The sequence below is a fragment of the Cydia amplana genome, chromosome 3, assembly GCF_948474715.1.
Source record: "Cydia amplana chromosome 3, ilCydAmpl1.1, whole genome shotgun sequence".
Taxonomy (NCBI): Eukaryota; Metazoa; Arthropoda; class Insecta; order Lepidoptera; family Tortricidae; genus Cydia; species Cydia amplana.
Genome location: NC_086071.1, coordinates 5,714,027 through 5,734,024, shown reverse-complemented (window position 1 = coordinate 5,734,024; position 19,998 = coordinate 5,714,027). Strand labels below are relative to the sequence as shown.

Here is a 19,998-nt window from a genome sequence, read left to right as displayed (position 1 = left end):
ATTAATTGTTCACCACACCAGCTCGTAAAGACTCTTTTTCTTTAAACACTGATGACAAACTTGCATTTTATTCACAGCAGCGGCAAAGTAATTTAATGCAAATTTTGAATTTTATTATTTTCTAATTTTGACTGGTGGAATTGAATTTCAAGTAAAGATATTTAACGATAACTATTTAATAGAGTTCATTTGGGTTTGAGTTGCAATGTTTTACAGTTAGTATCTACGTTATTCGCGTTGGTGTAAAGAAAAAAGTCGCGTTTCACTCGGTGGCAAACTTTGTTTAGCACTCAAACCTTGAAACCAGCGCAATGGTCAAAAATCTACTTTACAATTTTGGAATCTTCGCTTGTCCGCAAAATAATAATAATAATTCAGCCTTTATACGTCCCACTGCTGGGCACAGGCCTCCTCTCATGCGCGAGAGGGCTTGGGCTATAGTCCCCACGCTAGCCCAATGCGGATTGGGGACTTCACATACACCTTTGAATTTCTTCGCAGATGTATGCAGGTTTCCTCACGATGTTTTCCTTCACCGAAAAGCTAGTGGTAAATATCAAATGATATTTCGTACATAAGTTCCGAAAAACTCATTAGTACGAGCCAGGATTTGAACCCGCGACCTCCGGATTGAAAGTCGGGCGGCATATCCACTCGGCCACCACCGCTTCATATAATTCAATACAACCTTATTTAATTAGATGTTCGCCAAAGTTTTTCAACGAGACGTTTTTGTTTATGCACACGGGCGAAACTTGTAACAAAAAAGGAGTGTTTTCTGTTTTCCAAGATACGTTATATATTTATGTAAGTATAATTACTTTCCTACAGTATTATAACACACTTTTTTGCAACTAACCCCATCTCATTAGCTAATTACCTAAGTCAGTAATCCCTTATTTCCCTCAGATTGAAAACCCTATCTATTAATTTATTTCCCTCATTGTTGTTTACTAGTAGGTACTTACCTGTAATTACACTATAAATGCACGGTAAAAATACCACGACACACACGGGCCTTCAAACGTCCAGTTGCAAAGTGATTCCCATTTTTTGCATAGCAGCGTTTTATATGATGACACTTTGACATTACACGTCAATGGACAATGAAGTAAGGCCACGCTCGTGCAGGTGCGGTAAGTGAACGTTTATTAGGTTAACCCAATACATATTTTTGGCGTTCGCAACCCAATTCATAATCACTACTAACATTATAAATGCGAAAGCAACTCTGTCTGTCTGTTACCTCTTCACCGAACCGACTGCGACGCGACGCCGAAAAGATGTTAGATAAATGTTCCCATAGGTATCTACACCTACCAAATAAACCAATCGACTTGGTAAAATCTACATTGCATATTGTAATTTACTTATTTTTAGCAACACTTAAGCATAATTTATACTAAAACCGGACTTTATGCCGTGCACTCGTCTTACTTTTATTACCTAATTGTCCTGACGTTTCGAACGTGACATTACGTCGTTGGTCTCAGGCAGACTGTGAAGGAATTGTATCAAAATCTTCTAGCTGTACAGGTTTTTCAGCAGACGAAATTATAGGTAGACACGCATTATTATAATACCTACACACGCAAGTAGTGCACCGAGTGCACGCGATAAAGTTTCAGTTTACATAATAAGTAAGTAGATCGTGTTAGTTTCAATCAACGTAACACTTTTTAAGCAGTTTTGGGACTTTAGCAATTTCTATCGCTCGTATTTCAAAAATAGCGTTTCATTGCTTTTCACAGATTTTGAAGTGAAATTGTGAAATAATTGAAACCAGAAAGTTTTAATTGTCATTATCACATGCTACACTTTCAGTTGACAACTAATCTATCTAATAAGTAGATACGTGTTCAATTACAAATATTAATCCAACGTGCGGGGTAGAATACTAATTCGAAATACTACGCTGGTGTGGTCGCAATCCGAATCACAGATCAAATCACCGAAATCCCATCAAAAACATTACATGTAAAAAGGTGCAAGTCTCGCAACACTTTTACTACAAAAAAGTTTTGAGATGTAATGTGAAACCAAGTCGGTTATTTTAATCAGTGCCAGGGGGTGTTAAAACCGTATCAATAAGATATCTTTAATTTGTAATACGTATAATGACTTGGCCATCGCACGGCTGCATAATGACAAAAAAGGATCATCGTCACCTATTAAAAATAATTCTAATTGAACATAACGCTAGCGCTAATTGCAGTTTGAGCATTACACATATTTACGAGTACGGTACGAGTAAAGCATTATGTGCGATTGCCAAGTCATTATATGTATTACAAATTAAAGATATCTTATTGATACGGTTTTAACACCCCCTGGCACTGATTAAAATAACCGACTTAGTTTCACATTACATCTCAAAACTTTTTTGTAGTAAAAGTGTTGCGAGACTTGCACCTTTTTACATGTAATGTTTTTGATGGGATCTCATCTCTTTTTGTAGGCAGTCCTTCTTTTCGGGTACTCATACCCATACTATGTATACACATATCATAACTAAACATATCTTCATTAATACTCACATCGTACATCGTAGTGTACCTTTACTTTACCTACTATTTGTAGGAACTGCAACAGTAAATTTGTAATATCATATATTTATATGGGATTACAAACTTACTTATGCAGTTCTTAGATCTTTAAAACGTGACTGATATTGCAATATTTTTAGGTTTTCCCTTTATGTGGCCATTAAACCCTAACTCTGTACCAAATTTCAGCTCTCTGAGTTTATGGGAAGTACTAGTTCTATTCTGATGATCATGAGTGAGTGAGTGAGTGTCATAAATGCGAAACTTTGCTTTCGCTTAACTTCGGATCTAAATGACCTACAGACTTGAAATTTTGGATTTTAAGTAAGAGATTATAGCTTACTGGATGACGAAAATTTCTGCGTTCTGGTCTTATCCAGAGGTTCTGAAATAGGGGCCTGAAAATGCGGCGAAATGGTTCCAGTAAAGGATGGTACGGCAGTGTTTGCTTCGCGCTCGACTTGGCGGGGGCACTGCCGTGCCCCCAGATACGCAGTGCTTGATCTGCAGCGGCGACGTAGCGTCGAGCCGCTCGACGCTCCGCTCGGAGCGTACGTTCTAAGCCTTCGGGTAATGCTGCAGGGCACTCTTAAGGGCACACATTACATCGAAAAATTTAAATACGTTATCGGATCCTCTGTCAATCTTGCAATAAAGCAATAAATCATATAATAGCAAAGGACATTTGGTCAAATTGATTACGTGGATGTCAACTGCGACGAAGGGATGCACTGTCGCCGCAAAAGCTACTTACGTCCGTTGGGCGGTAAAACTGTCAGATTGCAGTTCTACTTATTAGGTATATTTTAATATTATACTTAGACAACTAGTTAAAATTACATTCTTCATTCTTTTCATTTATTGCTTTTCGGGATTTGAAATTAATTAATTATTTTTAAAACCAGCTCCTTATTTATGTGATTTCGCAATCTCGAAATGATCTTTTCATTCATTCCCTTGATTTTGTTTAGGACCTTTCTACGAGTATGCTTTGACTAGCTGCCTAGCCTTTTTCATAGAAGAGACACACCATAGCCCATTATTTCGTTCATCACTTTCACCTAGCCTAGGACAAGTTAAATTCCATTTACTCTCAATACTCAACACTCTGACACGAGCCCCATATGACACGAGCAGGGGTGAACGGGCAGCTTCCGTTCAATGAAGAACTTTATTAAAATGTCGAAACGGGATCTACGTATATATTTGCTTCGGCTCCAGGCACGTGTCTCAAATGTCAGAAACACCATAGTTCCGTTTTGCGTACGGGAAAGACAAAAAAAACCTAATAAACACGTTAGCGTTGTAGCGCCTGTAGGAATGTAATAGTTATGTGGCATAAAGTAAGAGCATTCCATAAACTGCATAAACATCATATTACGTATTATATTATTTGCATTCAAAGAATTATTGATTGTGGAATAGATCTAAAGTCTAAAGTTGACGTTCGGATGTCAACTGCAGCTGTTTATTAACCTTTTGGACGCCAATGACCGATATATTCGCACCGTAGGTTTAACGCCAAAGACCGATTAATCGGTCATAGACCACAGAGCAACATAGACTTACGTGCATATGCTTAAAGTTCAATTTCAGTTTTGGCACTTCGGTGACGTGGCGTCAGCGGGACAATTTTTGTGTTTGAGACGGCGTCGAAAAGGTTAAGGAAATTGACAGATAAATAATAATAACCAAATATTATATACACCGTGTATAGATATATAAAATAGTAGTTTATGCAACAGTGATATAATAAGGGTTCTTAAAATTCAAGGGTCGAAGTTACAAAACGAGACGTAGTCGAGTTTTGTAAAAAAAGACCCGAGAATTTTAAGAACCAATTATGAGCTGTTGCATACATTACTTTTTCTATGACAGCTGCAAAAAAAAAAAAAAAAGTTATTATTAAAAAAAAAAGAGTTATTATTTAAAAAAAATTGAGTTATTATTTAAAAAAAATTGAGTTATTATTTAAAAAAAAGAGTTATTATTTAAAAAAAAAGAGTTATTATTGTAAATGAAAACATACCTCTTTCAATCAAGATGATCGGAACTTGTATCTTTAAAAAAAATAAAGCAGTTGTATTATACTCATAAGATGACTGCTAGCAGTCATCTTATGAGCCTATAGACAAAGCATTCAAATGACATTGCTTTAGATATCACTGTCAGTCATTTAATTGACACATTTAAGTGCTGGAGTAGAAAAATACTTATATAGGTACTATATAGAAAACATCCATAACTTAGGAACAAAAATTCTGTGATAAACACACAAATAAATGGCCATAATGATAGGTACCTACCAAGATTCAAAACCCGTACCTAATTAGTAATTAAAAATAATATAAATAACAGAGGGTTTCAAATTATGTAGGTATCTTCATATCATAAATAAATAAATCAAAGAAATAAAATTACGCAGCTGTATATTCATACTATGCAGTAAATTTTGAGATTAGTACGATCTGAATATCTACTAAAACTTTTTCATTTGTTATTAATAAATTTACCATATAGGTACATAATATACATAAGTAAAATAACGGGCATTTTAAAAATAAATAAGAAATTATACAAATCATGGAAGAGAGTAAGTTTCGAGTTTAACATAAGTTTAACATAGAGTGACAGCTGGTCGACAGTCATTCCCTAGCATCATCTAGCATTAGCATTAGTTAAATTCCTTCTCGGTTCCTCAATTTTATTGTTATTACATCCATTCTAACAAATTCGGTTCCTTAAATAATTATATTTTATATTATAAATAAGTTGGAAATAACTACATATATGCTATGGATATTGATATGGATTCTCCTTATATGATATGGATTTACCTAATAATGCTTATGTCAAATGGTGATATTAGTGACATTACGGTATAACTAAAAGGACGATGTTTAGCCTCGTCCCATCGTCTGCTGGTCCGTCAATAAGCGTCCTTGTCTCAACATGATTATACATAAATAAGTTAAATAATGCAAAATTGACGTTGTTCAACTTACCTCTGTTTTAACTCACCTCGGTCTCCCCTATTAAACTATTATAGTATAGGACACTTAAAGGACTTATGTGTGTTTGCGTAACAAGCGATTATAATATGAATAATCTGTACTTAAGTAAATCTCAGAATATAATGACATTAAGCCATTTTAGCTGTCGAATTTACATATTTTTAATGTTTCTAGGTTCTTGACAGATTTATGTTTTATTTTACAATTTCTTAATATTCACGTTATAATATTTTGTGATACGGGTATCACCATCCTAGTCTAAAAATTATAATAATTCGTTTGAAATATATAATTATATTCATACCTACGTTCGATATCATGGTTGGGCAATCCGCTTAACAAAATCGGTGATCGAAATTGATGTTAGGTAGGTGCGCAAAAGTCAGACTTTTGTAAAATATTGTTTATACTTTTTTACAATGAAAACTAAATCAGTTAAATAAATATATTTAACTGACTTATTTAATAATACATTCCTAAAGCGGTCTAGATAACTTCAGTACCTAATGTTAGTGTTAACTATTCTATTACCTATACGTTTTAGTACCTTATTAGGTATTATAGGAAATTATTACTTAAATTGACTGAGTCCCACCGTAAGCTCAATAAGGCTTGTGTTGTGGGTACTTAGACAACATATATAGGTACATATAACATATAAATATTTATAAATACATAGAAAACACCCATGACTCAGGAATAAATATCTGTGCTCATCATATTTTTTATTAAATATGTTTATTTCAAATAATAATACGAGTAGAATTACAATTTCCTAGTTACAATCTTTAATATTTAAGATTTTATTAACTAGGTAGAGCATATAAATAATTGCCCTTACCAGGATTTGAACCCGGGACCATCGGCTTCATAGGCCGGTGACCCCACTACCCACCAGCAGACAGGTCGTAAAATCATTCGCATAATAAATTGCAGTAAATACCTAACGTGTTTGTTTATAAATCAAATGATTACTGACTTAAGCGACAGTTAATGACATACACTCCTATTTATATAATTACTGAAGTGTTCTTTCTTACTAATATTTGATCGCGTTCGAGTATGCTTCGCTCATTGTGATAAGATAATATCGTATCTATTAAGAGATCCGCAAGAACATAAAATTGTTTCGGGCTGGTGGCACAGTGCTGACCGGTTGTCTCGCCATGGCGCACGAAAACAAAGTAATTTCTGCGGAATTGGAGAAAATTCACAAGCAAAGTTTAGAAAAAGACACTGAAGTCAAAGATGTGTATTACAATACGAAAACGCCGTATCGTAGACAGGTGTGTGTTACATTACAATATTGAAATAAGTGTGGTTAGTGTAAAAAAGCGCGAAAATTTCGTCTACGTAAGGTAAACATACATAAAGTTACATTGTTAAAAAAATATGGTAATTTAAGGTCACTTTTCGGTTTCTGACTACTGACCAGCAAGTCCAGCAACGGTGCCGAAGTTACCTACCTAGCTCACCTATTTACATACCTACTAAATATAACCTATTTACATACTTAAATACATATTAATTAATTAATATTCCCTTTATTATTTTTTGTCTTAAGTTACGGTTTTTTACAATATGGATATAAAATTAAAATATAAAAACACTTACAAAAACAATTTAAAAAATATTATAAACACATTATATAAAAACCTAACCTAGGGTGCCGTCAGCAGCGGGGCAAGGCCCAAGCTGCCGGTGCCGGTGGTCAGGGCCGCAGACAGAGGAACCGGCGGACTATCCGCGCCGTGTCCAAGATCACCGCCTTCTGCGTCTGGCCCTTGATCCAACCACCTATAGCGAGAGTATTACTAGCAAAAAGCAGAGCTTTGTAAGGGCTCGCGGAGTTTTTCTACCTAAACGTACCGGACTGCGACTTTGATCCAATCCGAGGCTTGTTTCATGTTCGATCGAGTGGGTACGTAATAAGTCCGTTAAGAACGCAGGCAACGCAGCTATAAGTGAGAGCAAGAAAGAAATATACTAACCGGACCCCGGTTGCTGTCCGGTACGCCTGTCTGTCACAGCTTTTACTTTGTCCATTAATAACGTGTTCAGACGACAAAATCAAATTGCCAATATCATCCACACGTAATATACAATTTCATAAGCGCTTATTAGGTATATCCTACACGGTCGCCCAGTACTTTTTCTAAGGAAGCCAACTGGCTTTCCTACATAACGTTGGGTCAGCGAGCCAATGTCTGTGAATTTAATTTTTGCGTCCACACCACACGATTGAGCGAAAAACTATTCCGTCTGGATACCTACTGGCGATAATCACGCTGCTCCGCACATAAACACACACACACACACACAGTTCCACTAGGTACAGCCTGGGTTAGCATCAGCTCTATCATGGGTACATCATCATTAAGTCATTTTGCGTAACCCTCTGCTTCCATTTAACTTACTTGCCTCCATTTCATTCATAGGTAACATTCTTCTTTAATTGTATTATTTAAATACTTAGTATAAGTTTGCATGCACTACCTATATGTATCGGATTCTTCAAGCCGCTGTTACTTACTTGGTTAATTTACGCATGTAGCTGACTTTCACGATACAGGCTTAGCCTAGTGTGGAAGTCGTTGATAAACTGCATACTGTACTTAAACAATTCTTCATGGTTAATAAATAATTTTTACTTTTTTACTTTTTTACTTTTTTTACTTTCATACCATCATATCATGGGTCATGGGTATCATGGGACTTCTAAGTGCTTATCAAGACGTGTCAGATGACCAAAACAGCGTATGCTTACGTTGTACCAAACCTGAGGTCCACTAGGTACAGCCAGGGTTCGGCATCAGCTCTATCTTAGGTACTAATGTCCTAAGTGCTCATCAAGACGAGTCGGATGACCAAAACAGCGTGTGCCTACGTTACACCAAACCTGAGTTCCAATAAGCACAGCCAGGGTTCAGCATCAGTTTTATCTTGGGTACTACTCTCCTAAGTGCTCATCGAGACAAGTCTGATGACCAAAACAGCGTTTGCCTATGTTGCAACAAACCTGAGTTCCACTAGGTATTGCCAGGGTTCAGCATCAGCTCTTCCGAAACGTCGGTATATAAAGGTAATTGAATAAATTTCGCGTTAGACCCGTCTATAAATGTGAGTTAATATGTGTTCAAAACGCGAAGGTTTTAAATATTATACATATTAGATTTCGTTCAAACCAATTTTCGGTGGAAGTTTGCATGGTAATGTACATCATATATTTTTTTTAGTTTTATCATTCTTTTATTTTAGAAGTTACAGGGAGGGGGGACACATTTTACCATTTTGGAAGTGGTAATCGCGCAAACTATTCAGTTTAGAAAACAAATATATTAGAAACCTCAATATCATTTTTGAAGACCTCATAGATACCCCACACGTATGAGTTTGATGAAAAAAAAAAATTTGAGTTTCAGTTCTAAGTATGGGGAACCCACAAAATTTATTGTTTTTTTTTTCAATTTTTTTGTGAAAATCTTAATGCGGTTCTCAGAATACATCTACTTATTTAATTACACAAACGGGTCTACCGCGATATAATTTCATTGTTTCAGCTGAGTTGCACCAGCTGTGGTCACGGAAAGACTGACGTCCCACAGCCACCAACACACACCACAGCTGACCACAGCTCCGTGACCACAGCTGGTGCAACTCAGCTGAAACGTCGGAATTAAAGGTAAAAACAATGAAATTATATCGCGGTAGACCCGTTTGTCTAATTAAATATGTGTACAAAACGCGAGAGTTTAAAGTGTTAAAAAGTGGCTGTGACATACGGACGGACAGACAGACAGACATGACGAATCCATAAGGGTTCCGTTTTTTGCCATTTGGCTACGGAACCCTAAAAAATGAGCAGGTACACGTTTGGTTTGTTTTAGTGTTTATTTTTCAAACAAATATTTTTATGAATGTTTATTTGTACGTACGTTTGTAGTTTTGTACAGGACAAAGGTACTTGAGCTCGTTTAAGCTAATTCTGCACCGTGTTTGATAGCATAGAGTGTAGAAGTATTATTATTATTTTAAACGTCATAAGTTCATAGAAATTAAAAAATATCGCATCTTTGTGATCTTACTTACGTAAGAACTATGAAAACCCCCTCCCACCAAGTAAGAAAAAAAATGAAAAAATAAGATATGTTCGACCCCCCCTTCACCTCAAAATCGTCTTACGTAATAAATGAATGGCGCCAAAACTGTTTCTCAAACTGAAAATACCCGATTTAAGTTTGCTAATTAACACAACATGACTGACCAGTTCATCAGCGTCACAAAACGTTATATTACGAGTGAATTGACCTGCGCAGCATATACAGCAAGATTGATTATTCTAGTAGGTATTCACAGAAACTTAATTGCTAAATTGGGATTCAAACCAAGCGAAGCGAGTTGGGTCTGAATCCAAAATGTTAACCCACTTTTGTATTCATCGTTGTTAATGGCGTAGGCGCCATCGACATTATTGAAATTGAAAACACCACATAGGTATCGTTGTTTGAGTACCTACCCACAACACAAACCTTCTTGAGCTTTTCTGGGGCTTAGTCAATTTGTATAAGAATGTCCAATATTTATTTATTTACTACTAACGCCATCTATTAGAGAAATAAATAATTAACATTAGCACGAATGTTAATTCATTATTTTGCGAACAGATGGCGCTAGTAGTAATACAAAGTGTTATTACATTATTTTATTTTTTTAGGTTTATAAAATGATATTTTTATGTTTGATAACACATCTAGACATGAATTTAAATTACTATGTTAAATCTCAAACCTAAAGGTGCAGTAGTTTTTCCGTAAAGTGTACCACAAGAATGCATAGTTTATCGAATAGTGATAGGGCTCGCTTCGCTCGCCCTAATTATTGTCATATGTGAAAAAACTTCAACCTAAGTACACAAAATTAACACATAAAATTAAGCCTTACAACAATAAAAAACGCCTACAAAAAGTATAGCGAATCAAAATTGAGATAATCGCATTAGAGTTGAGCAAATAAGATTAAAATGTTTTAGGTAATAAAACCTTTGGGAATATGAATTTCTAAAATGATCCGCGACTTTAAATGACTCAGTTTGTCATTAAATATGTAAATTAATCATAAAAATATAGATAATATGTGATTTTTTTTAACTTCTATAATGTATGTATGTAGGTACCTACTTTAATGAACACACACATTAACATTCTTTAAATTTTACGGCATAATATATTATGCGTAACTAAAGAACCTAAGCAGCTATACCTACACAGGTATGAATAATAAATATTAAATTAGAATAAATTTCGCTATTATGGGTACATAATTATTCAGATTCCTATTTTACAGTATTCATGTTTCAAAAATGAACGGAAACTAACATACCTACCTTGGAGTCATTTACTTTACATAAAGCCCTTGAACTAGTTTGGATGCATGTATTAACCTAAACTACCTAGTCTGTAATAGGTATTGAATTATGATTAGACAATGACCGACCGGACTTCCTTGGCATTCCTTGTTTGCATTGTAATTAGGAAATACGTATGCCTTACTATACTTGTAAATTGAACTGTGACCAGCTGTAAACGTTTTAGCGACAGAATCGCGGTACTAAAAAAATATTGTTAGTAGTTATTAAAATAGTGTACATAAAAATAACAAGTGTTTATAAAGATAAGATAAGATAAAAGATAGTTTATTCAAGTAGACATAATTACAATGCGCTTATGAACGTCAAGTCGTCAAATAAAGCTAGGTAGACTGGCTCCAACCCTACACCTCTGCCCCGAGAAGATTTAAGTCCCCCCTCAATTGGAGAAGGGTATCCCAATATGAGACCGGCAACAAACACGGCGGGACACGTCTTTTCAAAAAAAAAAAATACATCTTATAATTAACATGCATTACGAGAAAATAAGTAAAGAAAAAATACAATTTAAATTACTATAGAATTCATGCAATTATTCACATAAGGTGTAATACAATTTGTATGGAATCATACAAATACGTAATAAATAAAATGTACAAGTTTTTGTACACACTAAAGTTCCTTAGGATAAATACAGTCAAGAAATTATAACAATCCTAAGTTCAGCGAACTTGAGATAATGAAAATGCAGCTTTACTTGGTAAATCATTAATGATATGATTTACACGTGCTGCCCTTGTTTAATAGGTACTCGTACAATGTATGGCAGTTGATATAACAATATTATTTAAATATGTACATAATATATATACATATAACTAATTCCGAGACTTTAACCACGGTTAAGTATAAGTTTTGTATAAATTGAAGAGTACATCGTTTTTAACATTATTATTATTTTATATTTAAATATATATTAAATATAACATTAAAAATATATATTAACATTATTCAAATAAATTAACATTACCTAGGTACTTATAAATAAGTGTCATATCTACACATGCAAATAAACAAAATTCCCGAATGTTAAGTTTCACTTGGTAATGGAACCTAATTTCTGGTTCCTATTTTTTATTTTAAAATGAAATTAGAAGCTATATCTGTGTATTTGTCGTACCCATTTATTGAAATCGCAGATACTTAATTATAATCATTAAAACCGACTTTTGTCTTTGCCAAATATGATAAAGTATCATGAACATTGATACATTCTTATCAGATTTGCAGAAGAAATTGTATCGATCTTTGTTGGATTCGATGGTGCGAGTTTTTCCAAGTGCAGCACAAGGATTCGATTTAAAAAAGGCCAAGCTTCCTACTAAAACGAAATACGATTGAATATGCATTCTATAGGGTGTCTCAATAGGAGTGCACTATTAAATTTTGTGTATGAAATATAACTGATTATATCGCGTATCATTAATTAACTATCGCGGTAACCGAAGTATTAATAATTGTGTATTTTATTCTTGTAGGTATGTACGTGGCAGCTCTGAAATTTGACAGCTGTCACAATATGATTGTTGCTATTAATAAAAAAAACGGTCAAGTGCGATTTCGTTTAAAAACTCACCCACCGAGGGTTCCGTACAAACTTTTTTTTTTATGACGAAAGACTTTTGCCCAAAAGTATACTAAGCGTAATTGTGTGCAGCGCCATCTATCGGCAAACTGGCTCACTAATTTGCGCGACCTGTATTGTACGTTGGGCAACCCCCCTTTATATTGGGCATTTTCCATGATTAATAAAAATAAAATAAAGAAATTACACTACCAATGTGGTTGAGTTAGCGTTGTTCATAACCATAGACTAGGAATCCTCTAGACAGCGTTTAGAGCAATTATTTCATAAAACCGATGCTGCCAAAAATACTGGGGTGCGGGGGACGAGGTGAGCGAGTCCCGTGCCGTGATTGGTCCGTTCAAAGACACGGACGTCACACAAAGACACTGACTCGAAGATGGAGTAAAACTACCGTATATTTGTGGCAGAGGGGGTAGCGTTACTATGCTCAGTCTAGAGGATGTCTTGTCTGTGTTCATAACTATTTCTAATTTTTATCTATAGCTTCAGTAGTCCTCGAGATATTTAGCAATGTGACAGATAGACAGACAGACGGACGGACGGACACAGTCGCACCATCCTTATGGATCCCTTGATCCTTTTGTACCTTGGTACGGAACCCTAAAAATGGAGTGTTACACAAAAATAGAACGTGTTGTCATTGTGAAAACGCCCATGAAACAATCGATTTATTGCAGCAATGATTTCCAGACTGATACGGTTTAGTATAATTTTATTGAACATATGGAAAATTAAGCTTAGAATAAATGTAAAAGTGGAAAAATTACTGTCTTGGGTGAGACTTGAACTCACGGCTCTGAATCGATACTCCAGCGCTCTGCCATCTGAGCCACCAAGCCCTCTCATCCATAGCCAGCAAATATTTCCACCATATGGGTCAAGGGGACCCGAGCGACATCTACCGTAAGATTAAAAATTTGGAAAATTATTTTTGGAATAAAACATTTTCCTTTCATTTAATTTTATTCGTTTGGTCCCACGAAATTTAGATGTCATGGCCACCAAGATCATGGGATTTAACGCCATGCGATTTCTTTCTTTGGGGTTTTGTGAAATCTATGAGAATAAACCAGAAACAATTCCTGAGATCAAAGCCGCGATTCAACGCGTTATCTATGATATGAGAGCCACCTCTTTGTTAAAAATCATCGAAAATTTTATGAAAAGAGTAGCTAATGACCTGTAATCAGAGCCATGGGGGGCATTTGCTGGATATTTTATCCCATACATAGTAATCGGAACATAACTCACACTTCCTCAAAAAATAAGCGTTTCTATTTTTAAACGAAATAGTGCTATCTTAATGTATATGTACATATGCACTGACCATAAAATGTCTCTATCTATACGCCCTTAATTTGGTAACTTTAGATTCTAATTTATAAGCGGTTGTATCAAATGAGGTTCAATTGACCCTAGCCTACCGTAAGTACTTACAAGATCGATTTACAATAGCTGGCGCCAAACGTTTATGTAAATATTTACGGTTCATGTTGGTTGAAGAGTATTTATTAAGAACAAATTGTTGGTACCTATCTTTGATCCTAAGTATCCACAATAATATAGGTAGAGTCTGGGCGGAAAGAGAAGAGTCGTGGAATGTATAGTGCCCAATACATTCCACGACTCTTCTCTTTCCGAACGTCTGTTCTAAATAAATCTGATTCCTATACCGTACCAATTTGCCACTGCGATTTAATTGTTAATTACCCTATCCGTAATCTCTGTAATCAGGTTATATATTATGTAATGGAATGAATATAAATATGAAATGTTCATTTAGTGATTCATCTCATGTTGTGTTGTACAGAAAGGAGACAATTCATATTTCGGAATATTTATCGAAATATGAACAATAGTATAATAGCCACGTGGTTCAATTGACCCTGTTCTACACTAGTTACAGATTCTGTAGTAAAATCATTTTGTTCTAAGCAAAAACTTGTGCAAACGATACCATGATGTTTAGAAATAGAGTCTGTTCGGAAAGAGAAGAGTCGTGGAATGTATTGGGCCCCATCATACATTCCACGATTCTTCTCTTTCCGCACAGACTCTACCACGATGCCTGGCCCGAAATAGTGTTGTTCACTTTTCCTTTGGTTTCAAAAATTCTGTACTGATGAAAATTTGAAATATACTCCTACTTATAAATAAAGATTCGATTAAAAAACCCGTTACTTAGTTGTTAGAAAGGTACTTAACCTTTTTTTTTTTTTCGATGTGGCGCGCGCACAGCTCTTGTGAGCAAGAACCCCGCTAAGGATACGGGCGAGCCTTGCTCATATGCATATCTGTCGCCAGTTTTCCCTTAGTCGCCTTATACGACACCCACGGGACGAGATGGGGTGGTGCTATTCTTTTCTGATGCCGGCACCACACGGCACAACCTAACCAAGTTAGCTTGAGTAAAATTTGTTAAAATGTAGTAGTGTCCATATTTAATTTGACATGTTGATTGCAGGCATTGACAGCGCTTGGCACAGTGATGCTCAACTGTGGAGTTGGAGCCACGGCCGGCTTCTCCGCGGTACTCATACCTCAGCTGAAGCACGGAAGGAACAAGCTCGACCACAAGCTCAACACTGAAATGGAGTCTTGGGTAGGTACGTGTATCTGCTTTTAAAGTTATGTAACAACCACTTAACAACGGTTAATAGTCAATCAACGAAAGAATGCCCGCTGTGGCGCGTACAGGGTTGCGCAAATTGTTTAAAAAATAAATAAATAAATAAAACGTTTATTCAGAGATCTTGCTTACAACTAATTACATATATTCTTCTGCCAAACCACAGAGTGGTTTGTTGGCAGACGAGGCTCCTTTATGTATATGCAAGCTAGGTAGTTGATAGGTAACTTAAACTTAGGTATCTACTTAACCCTTTACCGCATGCGCAGCCCTATATAGCAACTATTAAAGTTCATTCTTAAACAAATACTTTTTATTTATGACATGAGGTAAGGGGTTAACTCTATATTCTTAGCGTACAGTAAAAGAAAATCAAAATAAAATAAAAATGTAACGTATTATTGACTTTGTATTTTGTTTAATAAAAAATTGCTTAGTTTCTTTTTAAATGTTTGTTTTGTCATCCTTGTGGTCTTTAAATCCGACGGTAACTCATTATAGATCTTAGATGATGGTGAGGTACCCGTACGATTGTTCAGGTAGGTATTTATGAATGACGTGCAGGATAATAATATTAATAAAGCGTTTGTTAATAACAATAAATTATATTAATATGAGACAGATTTAGACCAAGATAAGTCTGCAACGATTTTGATAGCACACACAGTGCAAGTATGTATTATTTATACTTACGTCATAATTTCATAGAAGTTTGACGTTTAAAATAACACTTCCGCTGCGGGTGCTACCAGAATCGTTGCAGACTTATCTTCGTCTTCCTCTATTGATTGACCGACGGTACCGGGTACAAAAAAGTTCATGAGAATTTGCGTGGCATACCTGATGCGCTTCTTACGTAGGTACACTCTCTTTACTTTGAGGTGCGTATTAATATGTAGGTATCTAATACCTAAGAATATCTTTTTTCTCAAAAATGGACGGTAAAGTCGACGTTCCCGGTTAAAAAGTAGGTCTCGAAGTGCGTAGTTTATGATCAGTCAAAAATTAAAAAGTTAAAAACATTGCAGTCTCGATTTCGGGACTGCAATGTTGCATACAAATTCCATTATTTGTCGAGTTCCAAACTTTTTTAAAGTTGAAATGGCCACATCAAATGAAGGCATAGGTCCATTAAACAGCCAAACAGATGATCAGTACTTATTATTATAATGTTGGTACCGCGGCTATTTAGGTGTCTCAAATAGGTTGGCGTATTTTCAGCAGAAAAATACACTTCTTTTTTTTTTAAAGGCGGCAAAGCGAATATTTTTAATGGTTTTACTTTTTTCTGTGAAAATTAGAACGTTGATTCTGTAAAATATTTCTATTTCTTGCACCATTTTTGAGAAAAGCAATTATATATGACTCGGCTGGAAGGCTAATTCCTGGCTTCGGATTCAATTAAACGGACTCCCAAGGTCGTCCGTTTAAAACGAATCCTCAGCCGGCAAGTAGTTACTTCCGAGCCCCTACAATAATGTACTATTAATTTTTTCAGCTGCTGCCGCCTCGTTTGCGCTTATATTTGGCAACCTGATATCGGGGTACTTAATGGAGAGGTACGGCCGAAGAAGTTCTCAGATTATGTTATCCTTTCCTTATATGGCCGGATGGGCCATCATTGGCTTCGCAGATAATATTTATTTAGTTCTACTTGGAAGATTTATCACTGGATTTTGCCAAGGCTGGCTGGGTCCTTTGGGCTCGGTGTTTGTTGGAGAAGTCAGCAGCCCTCTAAATAGATCTGTATTTTTAGCCGGTTTGTCACTGGCAATAGCTTTCGGAGTGTTCATGTCGCATCTTTTTGGAACACTAATGCACTGGAAGTACGCAGCTTTACTTTGTGGATTATTTCCACTAACCGGATGCATTTTGACTTACTGTGTCAAGGAGTCTCCTACCTGGCTAGCTTCAAAAAACCGAATCGATGATTGCATAGAATCATTCCAGTGGTACCGCGGAACAAGTCCTGAGATGAAAAATGAACTTGATAAAATTATATTTGAGCAATCTCAAAGAGATCAGTCGAAGAGTAAACTAAAAACCTTACTGGCAAATATAAGAAAGCCTGAATTTTGGAAGCCACTCTGCATAATGATCGTGTTCTTTGTTTTAACGCAGCTAACTGGAGTTAATGTTATTTGCGCGTATACTACTGAGATGATGAAAGAACTCATCGGGAACCATGCTAACAGAAGTACATCGAGTGTAGCTATGTTGAGTGTAGATATTCTAAGATGCGTATCCTTAGTTGTTGCGTGTTTCCTACTTCGTAAACTTGGCCGTCGACCGATGGCTTTATTCAGTGGAGCGTCTACATGTCTTACTCTAATATCACTATCTGGTTACTTATATCTCGTCAACAACCGTGTCATAAGACATATATCACCATTTGTTTCCTTAAGTCTGATAGCTATTTATATTATTGTTTCTAATTTTGGTGTGGTGCCTTTGCCCTGGAACATGGTAGGCGAGCTGTTTGCCACGGAGACAAGGGGTTTAGGCTCAGGCTTTAGTGTCATGACTACCTCGGTAGCTTACTTTGGGACGATAAAAACTGCACCTGCCATGTTTGAAAGCATAGGACACCACGGAACGTACCTATTTTATGGATTATCAACTATGCTAGGAACTATATTTTTATTCTTCTGCTTACCTGAAACGAGAGGTAAAACTTTAATAGAAATCGAAGAGCACTTTAGAAACAGTAAACAAACAAAAACGAAACCTGTTCCAGATGACGGAACTGTATAATCATTTTTACTTTAAATATAATACATCTACTTTTGAGGATCTCTTTACTGTAAATGTCTATTTTAACAGATAACTAATTTTTCATCACACTTGCTCAAAAAAATCTTATTTCATGCAAGTGTACTGAAGGACAAAGGCCCATATTGTTCCCGTGGGAGTTATGGACTGTGAAAAAAAAGGTTATAGCTTACTAGGGAGTTATAGCTTTTTTTATTATGTTAGTAATCTTTTAAAATATTATAGTTTAGTATTTTTGTTTATGTTTCAAAATATTTAATTTGACTGATTTTATATATGTTTAAAATATTTTTTACACAATTTTCAGTTGTGGCTGAATTCCGGATAGAACTGTGCCTTTTTCAAAACATGACAATATGCGCATATATTATGTATAATATATTATGGCGGACGAATGTTAGAAATGCCACCGTATTTAAGAATTATTTCGCTTAAAATTTTGTTTTTTACTCACAAGTGTGATGAAAAACATTGTGTGTGACTCCGAGGGTAAGAATATTGGAAACCAATTCAAGGGATGTTTACAAAAACAACATAACTGACTACACTGGTTGACACCTGAAACGATTAACAATGTTCTTAAAAAAGTGTCAACCGCTCTAAGCAGTTATGTTGTTTTTGTAAACATCCCTTCAATTAATGTTTCACTTACCCCCCTCGTTGCAAAATGTACTACATATAACATTAATAAAATTATACAAGTTGTTAGGTAAATAGGTAGTAATTAGTTAGACTATTTATAATTAGCAATAATCACAAAGAAATTATGTATATTTTTCGGTAATTACGTGCCTACAGCAATATGCAAAATTGCATAAAGTAGATATGCAGTTCAGCGACTGGGTGTACCTGTACCATTATTGTTAATTTAATTATTTATTGAATTTAAAGTCTGATGAAACCAATAACTAGATAGCGATATATGTCAGTGATAAATAAATGTGCCACTATCACGCAGATAGCTGTTCTTTGTACAACCTTAGGATTTTTTGATTAACTATGATTAGGAAAAACAAGTCTAACAATGTATTTACTCGTGCTATTTGTTAAAGATTACTTGGGACATGTAAAGTCTCTTTAATGTTTACCTACTGTCGAAATGATGCATATCCACTCACATGATTCCGATTTTAACAAAAGGTGCCCTGAACTGCTCTGCCATTTCGCAGATACGACGGCACAGTGTCATGATATTTTCAAAAATCGATAACTTTACTTCTGCTAAAGCATTTGCAACGATTATTTTGGTTTTTTAATGATAAAGAAACAAAGAATTTATTTTACTACTATAGCATTGTGCTGTTATAATAAAAATAATTATTAAAAATTCACAAAGTTGACCCAATGAAATAATGTCCGCGTTATAGTAGAAAACTATTTTTAATTAAAAATCTAAATCGATAACGTATCTTTTTTTTGTATTCAATTTAAAGAAGACTTAATAAGCTTTTAATTGGTACTAAACATCTTGATAGCTCACCTATGAAATTGCCGAGTAAAACTAATTCAAATTCCGATAAGAAACTTTCGAATTGCTCAATCTGCTGTGAAACTATATATTATGTTCATGATTTTTTTGTGGCTAATTTAGACACTGAAGTACTAAAATATAGTAAAAAACAGTTTAAGACACTAATAATCTTGAAATAAAATGCATAACTTATGCAATTATAACGATGATAGTAGCTATATAACTTAAAATAACAAAAGAGTATCTACGTACCTACTAAATTTTGGTGTTTTTATAATTGCCGATCACCAACAACCGAACTAACTTATAACTACACTAATACGTTTAATACATCCACCATAACACACACTTCACAACATATTAAGCACAATAAACCAATAATAACTATTAACACATAAAATTATACTGATTACAAACGTAAATAAGCCGGTAAACTGACTTCTTCCATCTCAAAAATAAAGATGGCTACCCATTTAGGGTGGAGACACAACAGCGCGCGGTGCAGATGTTCAACAGAAATAGGAACTTTAAAATTGTAATACCTAATTAATTA

The 19,998-nt window shown here is 35.2% G+C and overlaps 2 protein-coding genes and 2 long non-coding RNA genes across 5 annotated transcripts in view; 1 reads left to right on the top strand and 3 right to left on the bottom strand.

The window, feature by feature from the left end:
* The window catches only part of LOC134662437 (uncharacterized), a 333,293-nt gene that overhangs the window by 200,145 nt on the left and 113,150 nt on the right, over positions 1–19,998 (bottom strand). The window lies entirely within an intron of this gene.
* The window catches only part of LOC134662453 (uncharacterized), a 167,563-nt gene that overhangs the window by 68,501 nt on the left and 79,064 nt on the right, over positions 1–19,998 (bottom strand). The gene's annotated exons all lie outside the window — the stretch shown is intronic.
* On the bottom strand, positions 356–6,244 carry LOC134662902 (uncharacterized). The gene is made up of 2 exons (XR_010098105.1): positions 6,197–6,244; positions 356–667 (listed from the first exon to the last, which is right to left on the bottom strand). It is a non-coding gene; the product is annotated as an uncharacterized LOC134662902 (long non-coding RNA).
* Positions 6,667–18,005, top strand: LOC134662414 (facilitated trehalose transporter Tret1-like). The gene is made up of 3 exons (XM_063518628.1): positions 6,667–6,846; positions 15,038–15,179; positions 16,701–18,005. Exons 1-3 carry the CDS (start codon positions 6,727–6,729, stop codon positions 17,954–17,956), a joined length of 1,518 nt encoding a protein of 505 aa, XP_063374698.1. The 5' UTR covers positions 6,667–6,726; the 3' UTR covers positions 17,957–18,005.

Coding starts and splice junctions, on each gene's coding strand:
- LOC134662414 (XM_063518628.1), top strand. CDS start 6,727: ATGGCGCACGAAAACAAAGTAATTTCTGCGGAATTGGAGAAAATTCAC. Junction 6,847..15,037: donor AAACGCCGTATCGTAGACAG/GTGTGTGTTACA, acceptor TGTTGATTGCAG/GCATTGACAGCGCTTGGCAC. Junction 15,180..16,700: donor TGAAATGGAGTCTTGGGTAG/GTACGTGTATCT, acceptor TAATTTTTTCAG/CTGCTGCCGCCTCGTTTGCG.